This window comes from Numida meleagris, chromosome 27 (assembly GCF_002078875.1).
Source record: "Numida meleagris isolate 19003 breed g44 Domestic line chromosome 27, NumMel1.0, whole genome shotgun sequence".
In the NCBI taxonomy this organism is placed as follows: domain Eukaryota; kingdom Metazoa; phylum Chordata; class Aves; order Galliformes; family Numididae; genus Numida; species Numida meleagris.
In genome coordinates, this window is record NC_034435.1 from 2,975,414 (window position 1) to 2,996,941 (window position 21,528).

Genomic DNA, 21,528 nt, shown 5'->3' on the forward strand with positions numbered 1-21,528 from the left:
GACCTAGCACTTACCTTCACAAACTGGGCCAAGTGAAAGGCCGAGGTGACTTGAAAGAACCCTAGTGGTGGGACCAGGCCAGGAGCAAAGCGAGTCCCAACCTGATCGTGTCTGGTCAGAGCTATATATTCTTCTTAAGAGACGCGTTACTGGAGCAGACCTGGATCTTTTAGCATCCACTTGAGCTGGAAGCAGCTCGTAGTTCTTTTTGTTTTGGTTTTTTTTTTTTTTTTTTTTTTAATTAATGTTTGTACAATCTTCTGGATGTTTTTTTTCAAGAAGGAGTAAAAGGGAGTGTTGGAAACAAACAAACAGGATTAAAACCCTGAGCGCTTAAGGAAGACAGGTTAAGGAACTTAATCCAGGATGGATATGCAGGAGCCTCAGCAGCTGGGTATGTTTGGAGAGAGCGAGCTGATGTCTGTGGGGATGGACACTTTTATCCATCGCATCGACTCTACTGAAGTCATCTACCAGCCACGGCGGAAAAGGGCCAAGCTCATTGGCAAGTACCTGATGGGAGACTTGCTCGGAGAAGGATCCTACGGCAAAGTCAAGGAGATGCTGGACTCTGAAACCCTCTGTAGGAGAGCTGTGAAAATTCTGAAGAAGAAGAAGCTACGCAGGATTCCCAATGGGGAGGCAAATGTGAAAAAGTGAGTAAATGTTTCCGGTAGCTGGGAACGGAGGGGTTAAACTTTGTCCTTATTTTCCAGCTGAAGTTCTGCATTGTTTTAACTAACCACGTCGCTTTGCGTTTTGGAAATGCTTTGTGAGTTGTAGGTATTAAGGAATGTCCACCGTTGAACGGGAGCCAGCTGTGTGGCGAAGGGCTCCTAACCTTGTCCTGGCTGGGGACAGGGAGCTCAGCTTCAAGGGCAAGGGGGCAGCTCCTTCAGCTGAACAGCCTGCACGTAGTGCTGCTGTGTTTGGTGCTGCTGCAGAGGGGGGATCCCTCTTTACTATCTCGTACCAAGGTGATAAAGCAGCACTCTTGGCTGTGCAGGGTGAGGGGTGGTGAGCTGGGAGTGGAGCAGCACGGGGCAGTGTCTGTGTGCCTGTAAGGGACTGTGCTCTTCAACTCTTCGGACAGTGATTGCTGCCACCCACGTCGGTGCTGGGATGCGGTCCCATGCGTTGTGCACCCAGTGGGCACACCGAGCCTTGGGTTTTATTCTTGGATTCTCTCCTGGCTAATGAGTTTAGGAAGCAATTCAAGGCTCTTTTCAGTTGATTTCTGCAGCTGTAAAATGGAGACAAGGGTTGTCAACCTCTTTTTCAGTGACTCAAGATCTGGGCTTGGAAGGTTTTCCAAGTGCCAGTTACATACTGATTAGTCAGGGCACAAGTAACTAATTAAAACCTTCTGCGGGGAGAAGCCTAGTGTTATGCTTCATTTGCAGGACTCGTTAGGTGGAACTTTCCCTTTCAGCGGCATTGTGCCCTGCACACGAAGGCCTCGCAGCCCGTTTCCCACAGCGAGCTGTTTGTTCCAGCCCTGCAAGGTTGTTGTTTATCTGCTGGGAGGGGGGGGGAGCCTCCTGCAGCCACAACAGTTTGCACGGGCTTATCTCATAGCGGGAGGGAGAACCGGGGGTGTTTAGAGGACTCCTGTGTTGCGCCCTTAGCTGCGACGTGCTGAGCTCAGAGCCCTGACCCAGCAGAGTCTTGTTTCTGTTTCTCAGTTTGGTTTGAGTTGGTGAGCTCAGCTGTGAGACACTTCACGTCCTGTACCGAGCCTTGTGTCGGCTCCTGGAGTTTGCCTTCTAACCTTCAGTGACAAGCATAGTGACAGAGCGGGCGCAGGGCTCGGCGCTGGGACCTCCCTTTGCTGGCTCAGGTTCAGAATAAGAGCGAACTGCTGGTTAATGTGTAATAAAATGTTTCTTGTTTTTCTAGTGGAGGCATGGGTGCCCTGTTCCATCCCTACCCCTTCACTTCTATCAGCAGCTCTGCTGAGGAAGGGGGAGATGGTTTCTTTTTTTTACTGCAACTTTAATTTTTTTTTTCTCCCTGGTAGTGAGAAAGGGCTTCCAAATACCAGGGGAGATTTTGATGTCAGAACTATGGTGATGGTCCCGAGTCCCAAAGTGAACCCTGTAGAAGTTTTATTCATGCACAGAGCCTGTCTGAGAACATCTTGTTTGCCTTCATTAAGGTTAGTTAGTGAGGCAGACGAGCTGAGCGCGGCTCTGTTTGGCTATGGATGTTTTTCTGGCTCAGCCACACTTGCTTCAGAACACGGAGGCAGGTTTTAGACGTTGCCTCCTAATGAGGGCTTACTTGGGCTCAAGTTCCTATTTCTGTCACCTTGTCCTTCTCTTAGGCCACCCGTTCGTTTCCTTTATCTACATGTTCAGTGGTGATTTTCTTAAAACAAAGTGTATTTTTGCCATACCCTGCTACCATGCAACTCAGAGCTAATGGGATGCGTCCAGCGTTGCTGCGGTAGGCGGTGAGAACCATCTCCTCTTTGAATGAAGCTGCTGATGGGGCATCAAACCCTTCTGGTTTGCCCTGTCAGTTGGGTGGGGGGAGCGCAGGGTGGCATTTAACAACACGTGTGACCACGGGAAGGCTTGATTTCCAGGTAGTGCTGGAAAGCACTGTGCTATCCCTTTTTAATGTCATGCTGCTTGGCCACACTCCATTGGTGTTTTGCATTCTACAGCTGCGTTTGAACAGCTTTCCTGAGTGGTTTACACCCAGCAAGCTGCAGGCATGGAGTAGAACAGCGGAAAATGGGATCGTGGAACCGAACGGTGCAGTTGGGTTCACGTTCTTTGTTGAAAGTCACAAATGAGTGAACTAATGAGAAAATATGTAATGGCTGTGCTAGTGAGAGATACTTGCGGTCCTGCCGGCGCCCTTATCTGCAGCAGGGTGTCAGCAGCACAGTGAGTGTCAGATATGATTGTGATGAGCTGTGTAATCTTTGCAAACATCCCAACTTCAGCTGGTGCCCTTTGAGATGAAAAACCTCCTCTCCCTCCCTGGCACGGAACCACTGCTTCGTGCTTGCTGCCTTGCCAGCACCCTGGCGCGACGTGTGGGCAGAGGGCTCTCCCAGGGCAGGATGCTGACAGCTGCGCCCAGGGTACATGAGGTGGATGAGAGTGGGACTTCTGAACCCCCGAGGAGTTGTTTGCTCTGCTGTAGATCACTGAGTAACATCTGCAGTAGAGCGTCCTCTCTGGGGTTAACTTCACCTCGTGCTGTGAACGTGTTTGAGCCCCCTGGCAGCGGGGCTGAGTGGCTGTAACTGTTTCAGTCTCAAAATTCCTCACTGTAATTTTTATTTTTTCCTTAACTGTGAAGGTGGAGCTCGTTCCCCCGGCGGTCTGATCTCCCGTCTTGGTTTCTAACAGGTGCAGCTCTTTGCTGCACGGTGACTTGGTTTGTGTGGCAGAGATGGAATTGAGTTATAATAACGGCCTCGTGCCCCTGCAGTTATCGCAGGATGCCTCAGCATTGCTGCTGCAGCGGGGAAGACGAAGCTCCTATTAATAGTGCGTCGTCAAAGAAATTCCCTAGAAAACAGTTCCCAGACTGTCAGCTCTTGGGTAATTACACAAGCAAGTAATACACAGGGAGCAGTGACAAGCAGGGAGTGAGTAATGAGCAGCCCAGGGGGTGGGACGGGTCTGCACCTGTGCTGGGGACTGGGCACATGGGGCTGGGACTGCAGCCTGGGCTGGGGGTGTGGGTCTGCTTGGTGCAGTGACAGTTCTGGGACCTCAGGGCTGGGGCTGAAATGCACTGGGGGGTTGTCTTACCAGGCAGAATGATTCTGCTTTATTCCCACAAATACTCCTGTTCTGCCCCCGAAAGAGGAGCCTGTAAGAGCTCTGTAAGCCCTCAACGCTTGCACCGGGGTTTAAACTCTGAGGCACGTCTCCTAACTCAGCGTGGGGGATCTCTGTGCGCTCTCAGTCTCTGCAGGGGGAAAACTGGGGTGGCTTGGTCAACCAGCTGGTGCCGTGGCTAATTGCTGCTTCCACTTCAAGCCAGAAAGGAGTTCAGCAGGACTGGCAAAAAGATGAAAGAAAATTTGGAAGAGTGTTTGTCTCTGGCAGCACAAGTTTAATAAAAGTGTGTGCTAATAGCCTCCCATTTTAATTAAGTGTTTGGGACTTTCTACGCGTATCCCAAGTGTCTTGTACTGTACTTACCACGCTCGGTGATTACTTAGATTTGAATATATGCTCATTAGAATTCCTCTGAGGCTTAACATGTGCAGCAGGCCTGTAATTTGGCCATTTGCTACGTGGGCCTGCGGATGGAGAGTGCCGCTGAAGGAAGGGCTTGCTGCGAGCCGCAGGGCGTGTGCTGGGGGCAGGGATGGCCCCAGGCTGACTCATCCCGTCCTGCCCATCCAGCGGGGAAGGCCTGGTGTGGAGTGGGGCGGGTGGCACTCTGCTGTGCTGGGTGTAACGCTCGCAGCAGTGCACCCACGGCTTAGGAGCGCCGTGCTTGGTGGGCAGTGAGGGCTGCCTGGCTCAGAGCTGCCGCGAGCCCGTGCTTCTGGCTCCGTTTGCCTGGAAAAGATCCACCAGCGCTTGGCTCCAGTCAAATCCTAGCAGCTTGCACCTGTGGAGGAGCCTTGTGAACCAAAGGAAGGGAATGTACCTTCAGGCCTGTCAGCTCGGATCAGCTGTGCTGCTTCTCTCCTCTGGAAACTCTGGAAAGCGATTCTTCTGAAAAGTTTTATCGTGGGGAGTAGGTAGCACGGTTCTAAAGGGTGCGAACATCGTCTTGCCTTTGTGGATGAGGATGAGTTTGTAAATTGTAAGAAATCTTCAGCAGAACGAAGGCTGGATCTGATGCTTCAGCAGTCCGGGCAGGAGCGTTGTGTTGCTGAGTTCTCAGCACCTTCCAGGCCTGCAGGACGAGCAGGTAGCTTTGTTCTGGCAGCAGCAGCAGACCCCACTGTTTGCCAAAGCAAGGAGGTGAGGCTCAGTCTGTCTGGATGAGCTCCATGGGTCTGGCAATGCACAGAAGCCTCCCACGTAGGGGATCTCTTCTCCCTGCTCCAGGATGCTCGTGCTTTGAATCAGGCCCCGTATTCCAGCAGTCTGTCCTGCTTACACCTGAGGGCTTCGTGCTCCGGAGAAATAGAACAGAGTTCCATGGTGCACATTGCTGCAGGCACGTGGTGGTGTGAGGTGGGTGGGTACGGCAGCGATGGCCACAACGCAGAGCACAGCCTGGGTGGAATGCAGGGTTCTTCTGTTAGTGTATACGCTTTGCTAATGTAGGTAATAATGTGAGCTGTGCTGCGCTCGTTTCACCATCTCACTCGTACCATCTTTCTGGCAGATAGATTAAAATACAATGAAAATATAGGGAAGGTTGCAGTCCTCATCGTGATACCAATCTAGCAACAGCTGCAAGGGAAGTAGGTTTATCTCTCATTCCTTTCAGTGAAAATACAGTGGTCTGACAAAGCCCACTGGCTCTGTTAGCTGTCCGTTTCCCATCCTCCTGGCCGTGGGCAGCACAGTGAAGCACCTGGCTCCACTTCAGACTAAGTGCCCTTCCCTCTGCTGGGAGAGATGGCTGACCGCAAAAACAAGGATTGCAATGTAAACTTCGTATCGCTTTTCAGAAGGGACAAGGAGGTGAAGTCGCAGCAGCTGGAGAGGTCCTGGCAGCTGCAGGCACACGGGTCTCCTTCCCAGCCAAAGCGTCACGGTGCAGGCCAAGCGCAAAGAGAGCAGCGGGGTGGAGCGTTCTTTGTGGTTAGCTTGGGGGGTGGAAGGAAACACAGGCGACTTCTGACAAAGCAAGCGCTGAGGTCCGTTTAAGCGACGAATTCAGAAAACCAAATGGGATTGGAGGTGGCTGCGGGCGGGCTGCCTCCATTCCTCAGTCATTTCAGAATGCGAGAGGAGCTAAAAATAGAGATAATCTCTCCTCTGGGAAATGGGCTGCTTGGCCCCTGCCCCCGGAGGTGGGTGCGCTTCGCTGCTGTTTGGGATTGGTGGTTCCCCGCGTCCTTCTGGGGGGAAAAAATGGCAGAAATACGAAACATTTATTAGGCTCTTAAAGGTGGAAGGAATGAGGGTTTGCTCTTTCAAGCGGGTGTTACGGGGAACGAGCTGCTAGGATCAGGGTTTTAAATGTGTTCCTAATATTGGAAGCTCTCTGCCTTCGCAGAAAGCAGTGCTACTTAAAAACGTGTGCTTGCTCCGTCCCTGGCTGGCTGTGTCGGAGCTCTCAGCCGTCTCCCTTCATTATGCAGAAACTTCTTAGAGCTCCGCTAATGCTGGCTGCGGTTCTATGCTAATTTAATCCACTTCGGCCTTTTGGTCATTACTATAATTAGAGTGGCTGCATCACTTTGCAAATCGGTCTGCCATTTAAACGAAACGCTCTTCTGAGCTTTGCCTTGTTGTTCCAGGTTTTTGTTCAGCTCTCCTAATTTTTAAAGCCAGCTTGTGTCCCGCATCTTACGAGCTCTTTGGAGGAGCTGTTACTGGTTTGTGAGTTGGGCATGGTACAGCACCACGCTGCCGTGCTGGGCCACAGCTCGTTACTAGAGACGGTCTAATTGTGCAGGCAAGGGCTGGGGGCTTTCTGAACTCCATGCACTGTGCTTGGGCAGAGTCTCTCCATTCTGAAGCTGTACTCCGAGTTCCTGCAGTGCTGCTTCCAGCAGTGCAGGCTGGTAAACGTGGCCCTGCTTTTTTTTTTAAGCAACTTACAAATGGCAGCAGAAAGGCTCCGGGAAGAGGAGCTGGTGCACGGTTCAGCACCTGCCTGGAGCAGAGCAGCAGAGCGAAGCCGAGCACCTGCGCTGCCAGCCAGAGCGCTCCGACCTGCCTGGCCTGATCCTCCTGTTCCTCCTCCTTACAGCTGGCAGCAGTGGGGTTCTGCAGGCTGACTTCAGTATAAAAGATACCGAAATTTGGTGGTTTGGGGCAGAGTACAAAGTCCCAGGAGACAAAGATCAAAACAGCGGATGTGAGATGGCACCCAGGTGTCCATTTCCATAGCCAAGGGTGGGCACCTTCTCACTGCCTCATGCTGTGCTTCCCACCAGCTGCGTGCAGTGCAGATCTCTGGGCAGCAAGGCACCTTCCCTGGGTTTTGTGCTTGATCTTCTGTAGATTGCCTTCTGCTGAACGGGATCCCTGGCCGGGGAACCTGGGGCTGTGGTGTCAGTGGGGAGGGTTCTCCTTGCATCCAGCACCCAGGGAGCATTGTTAGGGGCTAACCTGGAGCTCAGCAGCACACAAGACCTTCTCTCAAGGAGTGCATAGAGGTAACCTTTGGTGAAGCAGCTGGGACTGACACAGTCTGAAGTGTAACGATCCGTGTGATTTGGAAACATCAGTTTCATTCCACGGAATGAAGGAAACAGGCTTTGAGATTGTAATGTTTTTCCTTTTCTTTTCCTGCAGGGAAATTCAGCTCCTGCGACGATTGCGGCACAAAAATGTTATCCAGTTGGTAGACGTATTATACAACGAAGAGAAGCAGAAAATATATCCTTTTTAACACAGCGGTTGAAGGTTTGAATTCTTGTTATTTTCTGCTGTAGTGCTGAATCACTATAGTTCTGCTTTTGTTGAGCCTCTTCTGAACGTTCCTTAAACTTACAATTGCTTTCTCTAGCATGAAGGCTGTCTCATGTCTGGAGTGCTTCCACTCGAGTATGCTTTCTTCAAGTTCCCCAGCTTCAGTGTAAAGTATTGTCCCCAGGTTACATATACAGGGCTGCAGCAGAGGAGAGCTGCCCCTCCAGTACTGTTCTGTGGTGTGACCTTCCCCACTCGGGCATGAAAGCAGCTGCAGATCTGTCACTTGGAGCTGCTGGTCCTAGCTGGTGGCGTGTCGGTGCTTTTTTCCTTGAAGATGGACCTGTTTATGCTTTACAAAGTCAATTTTTGTAACGTTTTTTCCTTTATTCGATTGGCAATGATTTAGGGGTTTTTTGCCCCTTGGAAAAAAATGAAAAAATAAATAAAAATCCATGTGTTGTGGCATCTGGACACTGGCAGTGCTGCTTTCCCCAGGAGCAGCCACGTTGTGTGGTGCTAGCTGCCTCGCATGAGATGAGATGGGCTCCTGCCCCAGCCTGCTGTGCTCTGCTGTTCATGTGAGCATCCCTTGTGAAGTGCTTTAAATGACCTACAGCTTGCAATGGTCACGAGATAAGAAGTGTATTGCTCCTGTGAGACGTGCAGCTCTGGAAACTGAGCTGTGGCTTTGTGATCTCAGCACATCTTTCAGACTTCAATGTGCTGTTCCAATGCACGGTGTCCTACAAACATGCCCAGACTCTAACTGATGTGCTGCTGGGCCTTAACAGACAAGTGAAATGCAGGTGGGTGGCTGGAGAGTTTCTAGTGAGTGCCCTAGGACCTGTCTGTAAGCTTACTGGGCTGATCTGCTGTCGTATGTCTTACAAATAGCTGCTCTTATTTTAACGATGCTTTCTAAATACTGTCTTCCAATTACAGTACTTCAGAAAACGGGTAGTTTAATTTTGTGCTTTAATTAGATCGAATACCCTGCCACCAAATCATGGACATAAAAAGCATGACAACTTTCACTTGTATTTTGTAGCCTTAACAGACTGAAGGGACTGTAATTCAATTACTGTCTGCAGAAGGATGCCATTTAATTAAGAAGAAGCTGGGATGCTAACGGAGAAGCGTGTCAAAAAAGAGCCCGAGAGAGACCTCGTGTGTTGGTAGTAGGTGATGACAACCCAGAATGGTCATTCAGAAAAGTTCTGACCTCTCTGAGCTGGAAGAGATGTTTTTGCTTCCTTCCTTGTTGCTAATTAAAGAAAAAAGAAAAAAATCCAATTTTCCAGAACGAACATTGTGGCATTTGAAATCAGGCCTTAAAAGAAGGGAGGATTCTGTTCTTACCTGAGTGTTCTGCTGATAGAAGTGCAGGCTTCAGCCATGCTTATTCTCAGGAAGGTGGTATTTTAACAGCTTGCCTGTCTAGTCAAAGCCTTCAAAGATTTCTTTGGTAATGGGAAAGCTGTGATGACTGGATTAAAAATATTGAGCACCTTTAACGGGTTGCTCTGCTGACCTGCTGAGGGTGGGGATGCAGAGCTGATGATGAATGGAGAACTGATCCAGGCAGAAAATAACCCCTGTTGAACAAGCAGCATTGCAGCTGGCACCCTGACTTGACAGCTTCTGTTAGCAGTGTGTGCAGCTGTGCGTGGGAGCAGAACCCTATTGATGAGCAGAAATGAGAGCTTCTCTTGTCTTGGAGCACCTGTGCTAGATCTGCTCTGCCTTGGAAGTTTGTGCTGGAATCTGGCTGACCGGCCAGGAATGGGCAGCTGCAGAGGAGGGGGGGAGAAGGAGGCTGGCAGGTGATGAAACCAAAATCAGGTGGTTCCTTCTAGACGAGGATGAGAGCTGAGTTTTGCTTCCTAGCTGCTAGCCTGTGTGATCCACTGTTAGCATTATTTTCTTGAAGGTGGGAGAGCTGCTGTCTTCCACATCACTGTGATACGTGTAGTCCCTATCTTTCTACCGTGGTAGGAATTTATAGGAGGGAAATTTGGGCTCTTTCTGCTGTTTTTGCTTCTACTGATTTAGCAGGTGGCATTGTGCCCATCATGAAATCTTAAAGCATTTCAGCATCTCTCTGAAGAGCAGCTCACGTGGGGGTACGAGCACTGATGCAGTGAGTTTGCCCAGGGCTTTGAGCTGGGTGGGATGTTCTACAAAAGAGCAGCAGTCCCTAGCTTGGATCCCACTTAAAATGCAGGTCATCTCTTTAGCCTCTCTTGCCTCAAGAATTAAGATAGCGTCCTGGGAGATAAGCAACTTATTTCAGGCTTAGGTTAAGAAGGCATCTGCCAGGAATAATTAGTGACTTGAAATGCGTTGTTACTGGAGGATGTGGGCTGCTCTCCTACCCCTGTCCGAGCTCTGCATCTCGGAGCTGCACTGCCCTGCCAACCCACCAGATGTCTCAGGGTCTGTTTGCAGCCCCTGTGCCTTTCCAAGCCCTGGGAGAGGGGAGCAGAGCGATGACTGCTTTAGGCACTTCTGTCACTTCCATTGTTTGGCCCCAATATGGAAACGTAAGGAGATGAAAACTGGAACACGCTGGAAGAGAACAAATACTAAAAAGTGCCACCAGCTCTTGGCACTCCCGTAGGTTTTTCTTAATCTGTGTGGTTTCCAAAAAGCTTCCCAACTCTCTAGGGCTCCTTTCCTAGCAGCGAAATGCTGCTGTGGGGATGGGATGAGCAGCAGCTGTTAAGGAGTGCATACACACGTACTTCTTTGGGACGGGAAATGAAGAATAACAGGAGCTCCCTTACATCCCAGGAGGAGAGCAGGGCAGGAGGAGGGCACGTGCAGCCTGCAGCTGTCCTGCCAGCAGCTCCCTGACTTCGTTAGCCACTTCAGAGAACTACCAGATTTTCTGTCGTGGTTGTAAAGCTTCCAATGTGATTTTAGTGGAGTTGGTATCCTGTTCCAGGCCTGCTTAATGACCAAAAACGACTCGGTAAGCTGCAGAATTTTGGGGGGGGGTGTTCTTTGCATCCTCCTGTAGGCAGCTGGGAACGGGGCCGCAGTCCTCGTGTGGTGTCTGCCCAGCAAGCAGCTCCCTCTGAAGCTTCCTTAACGCTGCCTTCACGTATATGGTGATGGAGTACTGTGTGTGTGGGATGCAGGAGATGCTGGACAGTGTCCCAGAAAAGAGGTTTCCAGTTTTTCAGGCTCATGGGTAAGTGTGGTTCTGTGCCTTAGACTGCGTCAGCTTCTCATCACTGCTCTCTCAAATCCAAGGGTCCCTTCTGCTCTGTCCATTAGACTGCTGGCTGCCCGTTGAAGTAAAACCAACCTGGTGTAAGAGTGCATATGTTACATCCATGGGGGAAAAATAGATAATGAAAAACTAATGAAGCGATGGCAGGGAGAACCCTTTGATTCTGGGAGGAAAAGCATCTTTCTTTGAATTTCACTGCTTTTGTTTTGCTGTAAGAGATGCATGACAACCTTTCCTGGCCTTTCCTGTGGCTGTGTCATTCCGCTAGGATGTGTGCAGTGGGGGAATCTGTAAGGCCTTGCCCTGTCAAAATGGGGCGATGCGAGCAGCTCAGTGTCAGAGAAAAAGATTGAAGATCTGCATTGGGTGGAGAATTGTCAATATCCAGTGTGATCTGTTAGCTTGTTCCATTCATGGCCAGGCTGAAGCCCATTGCACTGTGCAAGTAAAGGAAGCTCAGAGTTGTGGCAATAGGTGTCTGAGGTTATGGGCTGCCTCAATGAAATGCAGGTGCATTGGGATGGGTAATATTTCTGCATGCTGTGGGATTCAAAATAAGTGTGTGAGCAGTTGTTGCCACGCCGTCGCTGTGCAGTGCTTTGTGTATTATTGGTGCTTCACGCTCTTCATCTTTGGAAGTGCTTCACTTGTTTAACTGTCTCTCTAGGTACTTCTGTCAGCTTATAGATGGCTTAGAATACTTGCACAGCCAAGGGATTGTCCACAAGGATATAAAACCGGGGAACCTCCTGCTGACCACCAATGGGACGCTGAAAATCTCTGATTTGGGCGTAGCAGAGGTGAGTGAGAACTGCAGCGAAGTCAAAGGATGTGGGAAGCGTGGCTTTCTGGATTCGGATCACCTCTGTGGGATGGATTGACTTATTGATTGTTCTGCTAAACTGGCAGGATGCTCTAGAGTGGCTCTGCAGAATATTTATTGTAACTGGCGTTTTTATCTCATGGTTGATAACGGCACAAGACTTCCATCCAGGAAGCTTTTAGAGGAGGATGTTAATCTCAGATAAACCCAGAAAAGCCCAGAAGTATGGTGAAATTAATAAGCAACATAAGGTTATACTACTTAATAGATGGAGACTGTCTTAGCTGGGTAGGATTGGTGCAGGAAATGTCACTGATGGCATTTAATTGTTACAGTTGCGTGTTCTGATGAGACGTAAGTAGACAGTCAGTAGCAGAGTTTTCCCCTTTTGTGAAACTTCTGACCAGTTACAACTTGCATTGGAAGTTTGAAACTTACCAGTCTCTTTGTTGCAGGCATTGCATCCGTTTGCAGAGGATGACACGTGCCGAACGAGCCAAGGGTCGCCAGCATTCCAGCCACCAGAAATTGCCAATGGCCTTGATACCTTTTCAGGCTTTAAAGTAGACATCTGGTCCGCAGGGGTCACACTGTAAGTGCCCATGCAGCATCCAGGAATTGCAGTGACAAATTGCACGTCCCCAAATAGCTCAGCCTTGTGCAATCTGCTGTCATCGTTGCTCTTCTCCGTGGTGGCTGGGGGTTGGGGAGGGCTTGTGCAGCTTGGCCTATCCTTGGGATGGGTGTGTGCTCCCTGAAGTGCTTGCAGTTCTGAATAAAGTCATCTCCGCTCCTAGTGAGTAAGTCTCTGCCAGCCATTTCTCAGCATCTGAGATACACAGCTACTGTAATAATAGAAACCACAGAGTGCTTGTATCTCTGGTATTTATTTTTAAAAGTTTCTTCCATCCCAGCCTGTCAGGGAGACGTCTTCGTGGTATTGACTCATGTGAATGAAGAGGCTGTGATGTAGGAAGACAAAGTTAGAAGAGGCATTCCAAATACTGCCAAATACTCATCTTTTAGTTTCCTCTTACCTTCTTTTGGTTTACGCTGTCACATAAGAGCCGAGCACCTGTTCTGTGTGCTTCATCTCATACAGCTTCTCCTTCTGCCTTTACAGATACAACATTACAACGGGTCTATACCCCTTTGAAGGGGATAATATATATAAGTTATTTGAAAACATCGGGAAAGGTGACTTCACAATTCCAGAGGATTGTGGTCCTCCACTCTCAGACTTATTGAGAGGTGAGTCTCCCAGGTGACTCTGAGTGAATGGGTAAAATTTAGAGGTGCAGCAAGTGCTCAGCTCGTAAAGGCCAGGGGAGAGCTTCATTCCAAGTATCCTGTGATGGTATAGGATCCTGTTAGAAAGGGAAGTAGGCTGATTTATCTTGAGGTAAGACTGAAAGATCTTGGATACTGGTGTTCTGCTGAGATGCACTAAACCCTTGATGGGCTGCGCTTTATGAAGTTGGTTCTTACATTGATTCTTGTGCCCTAAGCAGCTTTTAAACCTGATGACAAGGCTCATGAGGTTAAATTTGAAATGACAGGTGAGAACGCTTGATTAAATTCCTTGCCCAGGCTTTCTGTATTGTGAAATACTGAGTACTCAGGTTCTACTGTCCTTCCTCATCAGCTTCTGCTCTCAAAGTGCTCTAGTCCCAGCTGTCTTCTCCTTCCCCCTAAAATTTCAGTTGCAGATGCTGGAGCAAGGTGGCTGGTACCTGTGGTAGAAACAGGAATAGCACCTTTTGGGTAGGAGGGGAGGGTTGGTTGGTTGTGTGCTCTTCTCCCAGTCACTGGTTGTGTAGCAGCAGGTGGGATGCGCTTCCAGCACGTGGGAGATCCTGGGCAGAGCTCCTGCTGCCTCCCCAGAGGAATAGGTGCAGTACTGCTCCCCAGTTCTCAGCACAGGTTTGCTCACTTCCCTTTGTCTTCACCCATTCAAGAAGGGGCTAGTTTCAAACATGAAATGAAGCTGTGTTGTTTCAAGTTTTGGTTTTTTTTTTTGATTCTTGCAAGTAGTTGGGGGTGAGTGTGGGTGAGTGGCTATGGGGTACTGAGGAAGCTGAGTCAACTTTGCTTCCTGCTGTCCGCAGTGTCAGCAGGTCTGCTCCTGATACGGGTTTTTATTGCTAAACCAGGGGGCTGTCTGTTGTAACCATACTGAGGATGGCGCAGTGCTGCTGCAGTTTGTGGCTTGCCGTAACATTAAGAGTTTCAAAGCATTTACAGCCTTTATTTACCCTACAAATGGCAGCTGCTGGCTTCTCTACCTCTGGGGTGCAGACTCCCTGCAAGCCTCCTTGTTTGAGGCTGATTTAGCTCCACTGGCCCTATGTTGATGATAAAATAAATAATCTTCACGTGTTTCAGGAAGCATTGACTGGTCTGAACAGCTTTTGGAAACCATTGCATCAGGTGTAGTTACAGATGTGGCTACTACTGAAGGCCCAGCACTTCTGGCTGCTGTGCTGTGTGACAAAGGAAACAATGCCCCAATCTACATGTGGTGTTTGCTTTGAGAATGCTGACTCAAAGCGCAGCGGCTCTTTATGAGCTCAGGACTTGCCCAAATGAAGTAAAACCAAAGGTTCATCTAGCCTGGTAGCAGTCCTCTAAAGCATCCAGCAGAAAGAGTTGAAGTTTGTGGTAAGCCTCACAGCTGCACTTAGCATCATCCCCGGAGAAAGGGAGTGTGGTGGTTGTGTTTTCTTTTCTTGTCCTCGGGATATTGATAGCTTCAAACCTTTATGCTCCATTAGCAGAATAACTCCCATTTGTTGTTTTTTTTCCATCCCTTGGATGAGACCCAGAGTCAGAATCTCTCTTTTCCTTCTGCCTCATTTTAAACAAGGAGCCTTGCAGCTGGTACCCCTGTCCAAAACGTGCTTGAGTCTCTTCTTCCATCCAGCCACTGTCTGCCTTCACCCCTTCTGTCTTTGGGAGCTGCAGAGAGACACACTGGGTGCATCTAATAGCAGAGGAGCTCGCCTGGGGCATGTGGACACTTGTCTTTATCAATTTGGCTATTTCTTCCAGGACTGTAGGAAATTTAAAAGATTCCTTTCGCTGTCCTCCCTCTAATACACCTCAGAACATTCTCCCACTCCTCTTGTTGTATGTGCTTGCTGCACAGTAAAGCTGGCAAAACTGTTATTCTCCTTGCTGGGTGTGACAGCCTTTCTTCTGTCTAGAATCTTAGAATGGCTTGGGTTGGAAGGAACCTCAAGGATCATCACATCCCAACCCCGCTGCCACAGGCAGGGTTGCTAACTGCTAGGTCAAGTACTAGATCAGACTGCCCAGGGCCCCATCCAGCCTGGCCTTGAGCACCTCCAGGGATGGTGCATCCACAACCTCTCTGGGCAACCTGTTCCAGCATCTTGCCCTCTTCTCAGTGGAAAAAAATTCCCCCAACATCTGATCTAAATCTTCCCTCCTTTAGTTTAAAATCATTCCCTCTTGTCCCATCACTTTCTACCCATGTAAAAAGCTGATTTCCCTCCTGTTTGCTTGCCCCTGTGTCCACGTAGATGACATCAGGTGCCCTTCCTTTGTCCACCAATGCTGTCACTCCATCACAGAGGGCCACCAGATGGGTCAGGCATGACCCTCCCGTGGTGAAGCCGTGCTGGCTCTCTTGGATCACCTCCACATCTCGTGTGTGCCTTCATATGTCTTCCAGGAGGATCTGTTCCACGATCTTCCCAGGCACAGAGGTGAGGCTCACCAGTCTGGAGTTCCCTAGCTCCTCCTTCCTCCCTTTCTTGTAAATGGGAGTGGTGTTTCCCTTTTTCTAGTCCCTGGGGATTTCATCTGACAGCCGTGACTTTCCAAATATGATGGAGGGCGGCTCAGCAACCACATCAGCCAGCTCCTGACAGAGCCTGATGGCAACGTGTGCACTGAGCACCAGGGCTGCGCCTTGCAGGGGTGATACTGCATAGCTGTGGTGACAGGGCCAGAGTGCTTTGTTTGGTTCATGCTTTTCCTCCTGAACATCTGCATTTCCTGGTAGGTGCCTTCTGCTGCAGCAGGCTGAAATAGAATCCAAGGCTGCAGATGAGGCGTCAGTGGGGAGCTGATGCTTTCATATAGCAGCACAGACACCCACAGCTCAGCTCTGTCTCACTACAGATTCTATTTTGCCTTTGTGTTGTTTCTAAACAACTATTAGAGCACTCTGCAGTGCTGCAAGCATTTGGTCTGCCCTTAATGTAAGGAGAATTCAGCGTGCTGTTAAGTGCTTGTTTCCTCTCTGGCTATAAGAGTTATGTTGACCGTCGTGGCAGTTTGCCCATGAAACAAGTGCTTGAGTTCACTTCTTAAGGCTTTCTGTCCTTTAGTCGACCACTTCTGAATCAGTGTTTTTTTTACCTTTTTCCCTTGCTTTCACTTCTGTGTTCCACTTTGCAGAAAAAGCAGAATTTAGAGGACCTAAAACTTGTGTGGCATTTGACTTGAGAAGAGGCTTGTGTGGCAGTGTACTTCAACCAACCAGCTGGCATGCTGCCCCTCTTGTCCCATAATCAGAAACAAAGCTTTAGCTGTATTCTTCACGGATGGGGGAAAGGGGCTGGTACTGTTCTGCCTTCTGTGCCTGCACTCAGAAAGGATGTGCCAGAATGGAAGCATCTGCACATAGCCCTGAGGTTCTTCTGTCAGCATCTGCACGTGACTTATCGACTCCTGTGCTGTTCACTTCTGAACAAGAAAAATGCACAGGGTGAGCTTTTTTCCCCCCTCTTCTTCTAATACACTTCTACTCTGTGCTTTCTCTAACATTTTGAGGCTGCTCTCTCTGCATTGTACGCCTGGGTTTATGTCTGGGCTCTGCTACAGGCTGATTTTGTGACTGGGACAAGTTGGTTGGCTTCTCAGCGTTCTGTTTTCTTACTTCTGTACAACTGCTGTTGACCTTAAATGTCAGGGATGCTTTCTGTTACGGCAATAGGATGCTTTAATGCTGTACTAACAGGGAGTCCCCGGAGCTGGGCCTGTAATCATCCAGCATTAAGTGTCCTGCATGTTTGATCCAGGACTCAGGTTTGTCTGCAGAGGGAGTTTCTGGTCAGAACACCTGGCTGTGCTTGCATAGGACGAAGGAAAGGGGACGAATCCATCTCGCTTCACAAATTGGACTTTTTCTGCTTTATACTGATGGCTTAAAACGTCGATGAGTTAGAGACTCTGAAATAAAAGCCAGGTTGAATTCGGTACGTTCTAGCTGTTAGATTTCTTCCTTCCTCAGAAGAAACATACTTCAGATTGCGCTGCAGACATCCTACACAATGTAACACTGTGCTTGTTCAGGATTATTAAAATGCGTGAGCTGCCGTCTGTGACAAGGAGCTCAGGACAGGAGCTCATGGTCTCTGGTGTTCACATTCCCCCTTGGCATAATTTGAAAGGGGTTTGAGGCTGCTGTAACGAGCGTGACATCCCATGTATGGGCACAGCGGGCCCTTCTGGAATCCCACGGGGTGCAGGCTTGCAAGTCAGGCATCTTCCCGAAGATTCTCCCCGTTGCAACGCCTTTTCCTCGCTCGCAGATAATCTGCATGGAGATCTTTACCGTAAATGGTAGAGAGTGAGTGTGGTTACTGTGGGCAGACGCTCTTGATGACTTGACTGGTGAACAGTACATGATGTTTTGTCGTGATGAAATCGCCCTTCAGTGCAGGACTTCAGCCACAGGCTTGCCACGAGTGAGTCACAGCCGAGCACATCGATGTGCACTCCTGGTGATTGGATGTTCTATTTTCTTTCAAACATGGCCCAAAACGCAGTCCTTCCCCTTAAAGGAGACTTTCTTGTTGCTCCGTTACCTTCTTTATGCCTTTTTAATTGCTTGTAAGAGAACAATACAGCTCTACGCCGCAGCATTTTGAGACTGGTGCTGCCAGATCCCTTTTAATAACTTACCCTGTGCTTGCACCAGTTTCATCTGGTCAGTGCCTTACATTTCTCTGTTAGCTTTGTTGTTCTTGAGTATTTGAAAGAATGCACAATTTTTTCCTCTGTCCAAAGCAAGCTGCTTGCAAGGGTGTTCCAGCTCCTGTAGAGAAATCACTCCTCAGAGAGCACAAGCAGAAGAGCCTTGGGGTTGTACCACTGTACTTGGCACTTCTGTGAACAATTCGTGGCTGTATCTGCTGGAGTGTGCAGGATTTTATCCCAGACTTGATAAACTGGATTCCAAAAACACCTTCCTGAAATGTGATCTTCGGAGTCAGTGCAGGGGAGTGGTCCTGACCTACCTGTGTCAGCTTTCCTTGATAAGATAACCTTGCCAGTGCTAGCTCTAGAGTCTTCTAGACAAATAAACAGAAACCCTTGGGAGCTCAGCGGCCAAGTTACTGTCTAATTACTGTCTAACAATCTTATTAATCTAATTAACCTATTCAGGCCATTTGGTTAGATAGGAGTTTTTTTCCTGAACCGCTTTCTCCCCACCTTATGAGGAAAGAAAAGACATTGGAAAAACAAAGAGGGAAAATGTCACCTGAATGTGAGAACTCCTTTACTTGTGAGGGTGGGTGGGTGCTGGATCAGGTTGTCTGGGGAGGCTGTGCAGCTGGCATCCTTGGAGGAAGGAACTAGAAACCCCACTGGACACGGTCCTGGGTGAACTGCTCGGGTGATGCCTGGGTTGCAGTGGGTGATCCCTGGGGTCCCTTCCAGCCTCATTTTAACTGGGCCTAGGAGAGTTTCTCAAGTGTCGTTGCATTAACAATGGCTTAGCTGAGGAAACAACTTGGGATTAGCCCTACGGAAGCACCTTGCAGTTGTAATACAAGTGTTGCAGCGCTTTGCAGGCCAGCAAGACTCAGGATCAATCCTTTCTCTGCTGAGGGTGGTTCAAATGTGTCTTCCCTGTCTCTTGCTCTTACTCTAAGACCATCTCAAAATGCACTTTTGCTGGTGATCCTCACGGCAGACCTAAGTGAGCTGTTCAGCTTTTGGCACTGGCACTAATCACCTCCTGCCACACGCTCCCAGTCCTGGTCCAGCTGCAGCCCGGGCTGCTGGTTGTTTGCTTGCAGGGCTTTGTTCTGCTTGTGGGAGAAAATACCCAATGTAAGGAAGTGCTCTCAAGGCTGAGGGTTCTTGAGCAAGGAGCTGCTGCTGTAGCTCAGCCGTGTGACGCAGCCACGCAGTGGGTTTTGTGGTCTCAGCAAGGCAAGTGTACATTTCTGGTAAGCTCTGTCTAAAGCCTCGAATGCTGAAGGCTCTGATGCCTTGAGTTCAGGTGGCCAGATGCTTGTGGTGCACCCGGCAGGAGCTTTCCCATAGTTGGTTGTTCTTAACCTCCATCATAGTGATATAATGTAGATCGGTAGCGATGCCATCAGCACTGATAATCCTTCTCAGATTGCCGTGGGAAACAGCATGTTGGTTTCCGAGGGGAAAATAGCTTCAGTCCTTTCACCTTGTACCTTCTCTTGCCACGTTCTGTAGTCTTGAGCATCTCCTAGGCAAGCAGACGTGGCAGTGGGATGGCTCCCTAGCCGAGTTCTCTGAGATCCCATTGGTTCCATTTTCACAGTGTATTGTCCCAGCCTTTTCACGTCGTCAGAAGCGGCTGCTCCGAGAGCCAGGAGCACCGTGTAAGGAACCTGCTCTCAGCTTCGGAATTGAGGCCCAGCTCGGTGTTTTTAGGAGCAGGTGGTGGACTTCCACATCCTCACTGGGCATGTGGTCATACAGGCTAAAACTGATCCTAAAGAAACTCTTCATCTGCTGGGGGAGGAAAAAAAAAATCTCATTTGTAAGGGGAAAAAAAAAAAAAGACTATCAAAAGCTCGTTTCCTTAAGCGTGCACTTGTTTGGAGCGTGCAAGTCTTGCAAAAACGTACGTTCACACAGTGGTGGCTTCCTGTTTTCTTGTTTTGTTTTGGTGGTTTTGTGTTTTTTTGCAGTAGTCCCTGGATCATTGCTGTTAGCAGTGTGATACAGACTGAACCGACGAGGAAGGTATCGCTGATCAGCGCTGATCACACGCTGTTGATTTCTCTCTTCTAATACCTTTGTTCAACAGCGCTGCAGAATCTCATCTGCAAGGTCCTTGCAGCTTCTCATTTGAGTGACAGGTTCTCGTTCCAGCCCTCTGTTCTCAAGTGCTCATCTGAAGATAGCTCCTGCCCCTGTGTGTTTGCTGTGTCCTTACAGTGGCTCCCCAGTAGGTTGCCCCATCCTCTTTCTTTCTCTCCTGTTGAGAGATCTGTTCTGCTCCTGGGCTCCATTCCCCTCAGCTTGCTGCAGGCTCCTGTTCTCTCACCTCTTCCCAAAGCCCTGCTTCTTGTGCTCACCAGTGCTGGGGCTTCAAGAACAGCAAGAGGCTTTTATCCAGTAAAAGCAAAACTGCTTGCAATGTATAGCAGCGTGAGTTTAACATCCATTAGATGCGTGTATTCTTGGAAGCTCCGTTGGAGGGGTTTTGGATTCTGCTGGATGACGCTCGTTAGGTCCCATTGGACAGCCTCTGAAGAATACAGCAAAATTTCACATCTTCTCTGGAGTTGTGGAGCTTTTTCAAGATCCTGGAGTGGAGCGGGCATCTCATAAGTCTGCTTTTTAAGGAATCCACCTCCTTCTTTTCCAAGGAGAGTACAGATAAGCTATTTTCTCCACGTTCCCCTCTCCTCACCCTAATCCCAGTGATCCTAGCAACAGGTGCCAGAAATCAAACCAATGGCTCGGGCAGAAGGATGGAGGATGGGATGGGCAGTGGGATCGTTGGTGTCAGTTCTCCCCAGCTGTGCTTCCAGAATAGAACGTCACCAGACTGCAGAGTTTCTGGGATGCTGAGCGGATGGATGTGTCGTGCCTAAGGCCCGGGCTCTTCCACAGGGAAAGTTCAATAGCGTTACCTGTGAAATGCAAAGCCTTGCTGCTCCTTGCCTGGAGACACGTTTGGGCTTGTGATCTGGGGCTGTACTGGTCCGTCCCTACGGGGTGAAGGAGGGAAAGGTCGTATCCACCTCGCAGGTGGGGAAGCTGAGGAGCAGGCTTGATCAGGAGTCAGCGCTGGGGTTGGGGTTTGTGCCGAGCTCCCTGGGGCTGATGCAGCAAACTTTTCTGCAGGTAAAGGCTCCTGAAGCTGCCAGGAGGGCCAGACACAGGGGCAGGGTGGGGGGAGGGAAGGGCAGTGCTTTATGCTTCTTGTCTTCAGCTCGGCTGAGAGCATCTGTGATCACACCTGGACTTTTTCTCCTTCTTTTCAGGGATGCTTGAATACGACCCAGCCAAGAGATTTTCAATACAGCAGATAAGGCAGCACAAGTGAGTGTTCAGCTTCTTCCTATTAGTCATTCTCTTTCTGCTTCTTATGCTAATGTACCTGTGCTATTGCTCTCAACTCATTTTTCCTTTTGACAGCAGACACATGGAAGTCACTAGATAACCTTCCTCCAGCTCTGCTGGAGCTCTGGCAACATCCACTTGGCTTTTTTTTTTTCCCTCCTGTTAGAGCATCCGGTTAAAGCATTTGAATTGCTAACCGGTAAATAATGAATATGTTGAGAATATGTTTCTAGTGAGTCTGGTTGTTGATAATTAAGGGGTTCTGGGTAATTTGTTTCAGAGGCCAGCTAGTACTGATGGAGCAGGGGTTCCCTGAAGCTGGTTTCAGTAATGTGTTGGTTTTCTGGACAGGCTGGTGACAGAAATATCCCTTGGTATTTGCTCCATATGGAATCAGTATGTTCCAGGACAATGGGATTTTTTTCCTTTTTCTCTTTAATGTCATTCCCCTCCTTCCCCCATATCCTCCGCTTTCTCCCTCCCTTTGTCTGGATGGGGGGGGGAGGGGGGCGGGGGGAGAGGTCGTTATCTCTGAGGGTTTTTTTCCTTTTTTAAAGGATCTGTTTGAACATGCTGCCTCTGAGCAGAGATTTCCTGGGCGGATAAAAGTACAAGAACAAAAA

At 49.2% G+C, this 21,528-nt stretch overlaps 1 protein-coding gene across 2 annotated transcripts in view; it reads left to right on the forward strand.

Annotated features, from left to right (window-relative positions):
• Positions 227-21,528, forward strand: part of STK11 (serine/threonine kinase 11) — a 33,592-nt gene continuing 12,290 nt past the window's right edge. For both annotated transcript variants that reach the window (XM_021378490.1, XM_021378491.1), the window contains exons 1-7: positions 227-656; positions 7,407-7,490; positions 10,633-10,722; positions 11,432-11,564; positions 12,043-12,179; positions 12,711-12,838; positions 20,827-20,884. In XM_021378490.1, the coding sequence (XP_021234165.1) occupies positions 367-656; positions 7,407-7,490; positions 10,633-10,722; positions 11,432-11,564; positions 12,043-12,179; positions 12,711-12,838; positions 20,827-20,884 (920 nt within the window). In that variant the 5' untranslated portion in view covers positions 227-366. The remainder of the gene's footprint in view (positions 657-7,406; positions 7,491-10,632; positions 10,723-11,431; positions 11,565-12,042; positions 12,180-12,710; positions 12,839-20,826; positions 20,885-21,528) is intronic.